Source organism: Trichechus manatus, unplaced genomic scaffold (assembly GCF_000243295.1).
Source record: "Trichechus manatus latirostris isolate Lorelei unplaced genomic scaffold, TriManLat1.0 scaffold00123, whole genome shotgun sequence".
NCBI lineage: Eukaryota > Metazoa > Chordata > Mammalia > Sirenia > Trichechidae > Trichechus > Trichechus manatus.
The window spans coordinates 8,475,652-8,481,823 of NW_004444059.1; the positions used below are offsets into that span (position 1 = coordinate 8,475,652).

General features: G+C 41.5%; 1 protein-coding gene across 1 annotated transcript in view; it reads right to left on the minus strand.

The window, feature by feature from the left end:
• The window catches only part of LOC111822059 (mucin-19-like), a 25,761-nt gene that overhangs the window by 5,147 nt on the left and 14,442 nt on the right, over positions 1 to 6,172 (minus strand). Inside the window, exons 12-21 of the mRNA XM_023738874.1 lie at positions 6,032 to 6,127; positions 5,712 to 5,813; positions 5,098 to 5,202; positions 4,765 to 4,863; positions 4,329 to 4,394; positions 4,153 to 4,239; positions 3,827 to 3,928; positions 3,246 to 3,341; positions 2,920 to 2,997; positions 2,355 to 2,441 (exon numbers count right to left, since the gene is read on the minus strand). Of these exons, the coding sequence (XP_023594642.1) occupies positions 2,355 to 2,441; positions 2,920 to 2,997; positions 3,246 to 3,341; positions 3,827 to 3,928; positions 4,153 to 4,239; positions 4,329 to 4,394; positions 4,765 to 4,863; positions 5,098 to 5,202; positions 5,712 to 5,813; positions 6,032 to 6,127 (918 nt within the window). The remainder of the gene's footprint in view (positions 1 to 2,354; positions 2,442 to 2,919; positions 2,998 to 3,245; positions 3,342 to 3,826; positions 3,929 to 4,152; positions 4,240 to 4,328; positions 4,395 to 4,764; positions 4,864 to 5,097; positions 5,203 to 5,711; positions 5,814 to 6,031; positions 6,128 to 6,172) is intronic.

Genomic DNA, 6,172 nt, shown 5'->3' on the forward strand with positions numbered 1-6,172 from the left:
ATAGTAGCTACTTTTTAGGAACGGTTTTATACAATCCCACTAGCACCCTCTCGGTTTTCTTTCAGGTAGTACCTATTGGTTCTCCCCTGTGAGCAACAATCATATTCACTTATAATTTCTTTTTCTCTTCTCACTCATTCTCTTCTGCACGTTCCCATTTTAGTAAAGACTATTTTCTTTCTTAAAGCACATTTTGTTATTTGGTATTCAAGGGAATAAACTGAAGCTTCTCTTGTTTGGTTCATGAGCTTTAAATAATTCTTTGGACTACTTCCCGTTAGCTATGAGGAAATCAGTAAGCTTGATGATTTGTTTTCCTCCTTCCTCTTCCTTTTGATTATTGACTGATAGATTGATGTGTCATTTTTACTTGGTCAAACTATGTAACATCTATAGACTCTTCTTCCATCCTTCTCTCAACTTTTTTTCTAATTTTCAATCTGTAGATAAAAATAGTCAGTGCTATAGTCTTTTGGTTAAAGATGCCAAAGCATTTCCTTGTTGGATACCACTCATCCTCTAGGGAATTGATTATGAAGGGCTCATGGGTACCTAATTCCCTAAATTCCCTTTCATGTTTGAAACTGGTTTTCTATAGCCTCGATACTTAACTATATAAAATCTTTAGGCCACATTTGGTTTACCCTTGACTATCTTACAGATGCTACTTTCTACTCTTGTGAACCCTGATGCTAACCGGATTTTCTTTTTTTTTTTTTTAAACAACTTGGTCATTTTGCCTTGAGGTACAGAGAATCTCTGTCTTTTAATCTTCCAAGCCTAAGTTTTCTAAAATAAATCACACAATTGACTATTCAGAATTCAGTCTTAAAGGTAAACGGTGGGCCCGTTCCTTCTACAAATTAGGTCTTTTATTTTTATTTCAAGAAGCTCTACCTGATTTACAGTTTTAAATATCAATTGTTTTATTGCTTTTTCTTCTCCAGAAACTGTAATAGTATATACATTATCGTTGTCTCTTCCTATAAACGTGTCCTCTGATCCATTATACATATCTTTTTAAAGTACGTTATTCTTTTAAATTCTACTTTCTATGCCCCTTTCTGAACTTTAGTCTCATTTATTCTCTACGGAGCACCTTGGTATTTAGTCTTTACTTTTGACATAATTTTTCTTTCTTTTCAATTTCTCTCCTGAGTCGCATCAATTCCAATTTGACATCTTCCTGTTGTTTACCCATTTTTATTCTGAGTTATCTACATTCTCATTTTTAATGTTCCTTTATATCTGAAAATATTTCCTCAGTTATTTCAAATTCATGTTAGCATTATTTTTACCATTCCTCTGCTTCAAGACTAGATTTTTAGAATTTGCTTGCATTTGCTGAAAATTTTTGAAAATTTATACAAAGAAACCTTTGTATAGATGTTGAAATTTCTTTTTCTTTTTCACGTTCATTTGCATTGGACTTTACTGAACCAACAAGTGCAAGAAATTTCATGGGGAGGGCAGCAGAGAAGGTGGCTCACAGATTGTTCAGAGGGACTTCTGTGTCTTACGTTGGTACAGTAAAAAGTAATTTCTTTTACAAGTGACACTTGGTCTGTCTTCTGATTCATAGCTATTAATGATTTCTTATTCAGATCCTTAGCTTGAAATACTGGGGTTTTTTTTCCTTTGACACCCAGACTCAAAGGATTCCTCAACTTCTGCCTATACCTTCCTCTCTGCTACAAGCAGTTCCTTCCCAATACTGCTCATTCCATGTACTCGTCAGTATTCTTTCAGGTCCACGTTCAACAGGACACTGACCCACCAGGTCTCAAATCTTTTCTCAGTATTTTCCATTAAGATTTGGTCCTTTCCTTCTAGGGTTGAACCCTAGTTAATGCTTTCTGTGGTCTGCCACTGTTAGGATCACTCTATGCCTCCCTCCCTTCCCGGGTGCCCTTACCTGAATGTCAGCTCCAAGGCTGGCCCCAGGGCTATCTTTCTTAACTGCTGGGGTCTTAGTCTTCTCTGTTCCCTGTTTATACTGTAGGTGTGGACTCTGTATTCATCTTTATGGTTTACACAAGCAGGTGTATAGAGATTTTGTTTTACACAGTCACCATTTTTCTGCCCATTCATCTTTAAATAATATGCCCCACTGGTTCCTTAAGCTTAAATACTACTGACTTCTAAGAGCATCAGTGCAAAATAAAGGATCAAGTTGATACCATGTCTAATTGAACTACATTGCACTTGTGATAAAAGCATTTCTGGTGTATTGCAATATTTAACCAGGTCATCAGATGTTAACAACAGAGATGCAATATTTGAGAGACTGAATAAGAAAGGGTCTCCACAAATTCAGCTGTGAGTTCCTCACTAGAACAAGAACTCTCACTCACCTGTTTCATTTCCCGAGGACTTGGTCCCAGGTAACCCAGGGGAGCTTTCACCTCCCCTTGTGATGCCAGCTGATGTGCCAGTCGTACCTAATGGCAGGCAGAAAGGATGATAATCGTTCACAGAAACATTCTCAGAGCAATGTAACTAAACTCTGTGATAAATTGGATTCTAAACTGAATATTTCAAAAATGCTGCATCTTTATCAAGTGAATAATGAATCCCTAAATGTGAAGTTGCTAAACCACAGTGCAGTATTACATCTGAGAGAAGAAGGGCCACAGGGTCAGACTACCTGGGTTGGTGTCCCTGCGCCATTACAACTTATTAGCTGAGGGACCTTAGACAAGTCATCCAACTACTCTGGGCTCAGTTTCCTCATCTGTAAAGTGAGACCCACCGCATAGGGGTGTTGAAGAGACAAAATGAGTTGATAAGACGGTTATACAATGTCTGGTACATAAAAGTGCTAAGTAAATGTTAGCTATAGACATTTTCAGAGGCTATTTTAATAAGAAGAATGAGGAGGCTCTAACGGTGTCTTCACTGAATTCTCACGTTTCTTACCAGGTTGGCTACCAGAGGTTGTGGCTGGGGTAGCTGAAGCCCCGGGTGTGTTCTCACTCTCAGGGATGGTGGTGGAACCTGCAGAAACACCAGAGGGTCCTGAAATCAACAATGGACCAAAGGTAATCACTTCAAATTACTCAAATCTATTCTTATCTGCTTAAACAAAGCTGAGATTTAGGACATATAAGGCTCCCAAGACACTATTCCTGTGATTTCCCTTGGCCCTGCAATGTAATATCACTTGTAGTTGGACCCTCACTCCAGCTCACAGCCTGCTGGGGGAGGCCTGGTGGGAACTGCTGAGACATCCTTTCCAGACTTACCTGACTTCCCAGGGCTCGTGCTTCCAGCTTCTGGTCTCCCAGGGGTGCTGCCACCTCCGAGTCCTGGGGTTGCTCCAGGTGATACCCCAGGTGAGGCTTAATTTTACAAAGGAAGAAAAGAAAAAGTCAGCTAATTAAGTTATCAACTGATCATTTTATTAGGGTCTCTTGAAACATGATTGTTCTTTATTCTCCTGAAAATCAATATGGCCCTAAAATTTCACTCAGCTTACTGGTGTTTTGAGAGTTGTGCCCAAGATAAGGAATATAGATTTTCCCGATTCAGCAAAGAAACATACAGCTGATAATGCCCTGATTACACCATCATATTCATTTAAAAATAGAATAATTCCGTTGTTTTTCACCCCCAACTAATCAGTTCTCTTCTTAGGAGAACTGCCTCTGGAGTTCCTACTCCAATGCTGGCCTCAGAACATCTTCTCCACTTTGATTATCTTCTACCTTGAGTGGTATTTTGCCTTTGACATATGCATAAATATAAATTTTTCTCCTCAAAACTAAAATTCTTTTAATTCACTCTATTTTATCCTTAGAAAAACCAAAGTTTCCCTTTATCTCACCTGATTTTCTCTCAGAGGCTGTGGCCAGGGTAGCTGAGGTTCCTCTAGATGCTGCAGTCCCAGGGCTGGTGATGGTGGAGCCTCCAGAGATGCCTGTGGTTCCTGAAACCAAGGATGAGGGTGGCTGTTAAACCTGCAACCAGTATACTGATAGATGATGTTGGGAGTTTGCAGAAGAAAAGGGAGTGAAAGACACGATCCCTCCAGCTTGCCTCAGCCCTGTTTCCTGACACTAGTTATAGCCCGATTTTCACAGATCATCGCCTCCTGCAGGAGGGCCCGGATGGGAACTGCTCAGGCACCATGTCCAGCCTGGCCTATCTTACCAGAACCCGGGGCTCCAGTGACTTCTTTTCCAGGGGTGCTGCTGCTTCCAGGTCCAGAGGTCACTCCAGGTGATACCCCAGGTGTTCCTGAATTTGTATCATAGCATAAAACGTCAGTTTAAGAAAATGCTCACATCTACCAACTGGATTTCCTACTGGTTATGCTCCTTCGTTACCTGATGCTCCAGATGTGTTTTCACCCCCAGCTCCAGTGGTGGCTGCACTTGTTCCTCCAGTTGTTCCTAATTGAGAAGAACAGCGGTGCTTAAATTATATAAACAAAGGAAGCACTCTTTTGGGATCTTTCAGTTTCCTTCATGTCTTTAGCTTCTAAAATGATGTCTTTAGTTGTTGTTTTATGAGCCCTCAAGTCACTTGCGACTCATAGCGACTCTCTGCACAACAGAACGAAACACTGCCTGGTCCTGTGCCGTCCTCAGGTGAGGGCAATTGCTTGAGAACTGACTTGTTTCATGCCACTGCAGGATGACAAACTGACAGACGAGTGGAGGTGCCCTGAGTTAACTTTACTTTAATCTCATTATCAAAAGCTGAGGTTTCAGCTGAACTTGTGTCAGCCCCACCACAGCCCCCAGGTGAGCTTTGGCTTGCCTGCTGCCTTTCCAGCGCTGGTGCCCCCAGTGCCTGATGCTCCAGCTGTGCTTCCTCTGCCTGCTCCTGTGGTCGCTCCCCCGGACCCTCCCGTGGTACCTGATAAACACAGCAACAACGGGCTCAACTGACAGTACTTCTGAAGGACATTTAGAGATTACAGTCAAAACTTCAATTTTTTGAAAATGGTCATTTTTCCAACAACCTACATGTTTTGGTATTTGTACTTTGTTAAAAGCACACTGATTAAAATAATTAGAATTCTGACCCATAATTATTAATGACCGCATAACCCAGGGCCTTAGACTGCTGTCCTCAACTCATCCGACTTGCCTTCAGACGGTGTCACTTCACCGCTTGGTGCTCCGGTTGTTCCACTTGGCCCAGTAGGTGTACCAACAGATGGTCCAAGTGTACCAGCTGATGGTCTGGTGGAGCCTGTCAAAATGAAGCATAATTCTAACATCATGCTCATTGGTTAAATTCAGAGGAACATGTGACTTTATGCCTCCAAGATACCTCTCTGTATTTACTCACTTCTCCACTCCTAGTGATCTTACTCCAGTTTTGTTCCTACCAATTGTCTGATAAAACAAATCACCCAGTGTGTTTCTTAAATAGGTATGTTTCTACCTATGCCTGCTCCCCAACCCCCACCCCAGCTCAGACTCACGAAATCTAAATTGACAGTGTGGAGCCTAGAAGTAGCGATGTCGAAAAGCACACTTAGGACTCTAATAATCAGAATATAAGAATGGGAAAGCACTATCTAGTTCATACCTCTCCGCTGGCATCGGAAATAGCCAATTAGAGGACTCCCTACCTCCAGTCTACTTGTATTTCATTCCATTCTGCACAACACTCACAGATAAATACAATGGGGAAGGGCCCATAAACCTTCCATTTTGCCCTTGAACAAGAAGCACTGTGTTTTCCCTTTTACTTACCTGCCTGGCTTCTGGCGGTTGTGGCTGGTGTAGTTGAGGCTCCCTTTATGCCCTTGCTACCAGGACCGGTGGTGGGGGAACCTGCAGAGACTCCTGAGGTCCCTGAAACCCAGAAATCATGATTAAGGCAATCTGTGTCTGTTCTAATGTAAAGCACCTGAAGTTTCTGGAAAAAATGGAAATCAATGAATCAATCCCTATCATTTCTTTCTCCTCTGTTATTGAATATAATGCCAGTTATAACCAAATCTTCAGTTTAAATATCAAACTGCTATAAGAGAGATTGTTTGGAAACTCCAAAATCTTAGATCTGGACTTGCCTGATGGTTCAGAACGTGTAGCTCCAGTGCCTATTTCCCCGAGGGTGCTGCTACTTCCAGATCCAGGCGTTGTGCCAGGTGACACCTCAGTTTTGCCTGATTAATTTTATTGACAGAAAGAGGTAAATAAGCACTATGTTG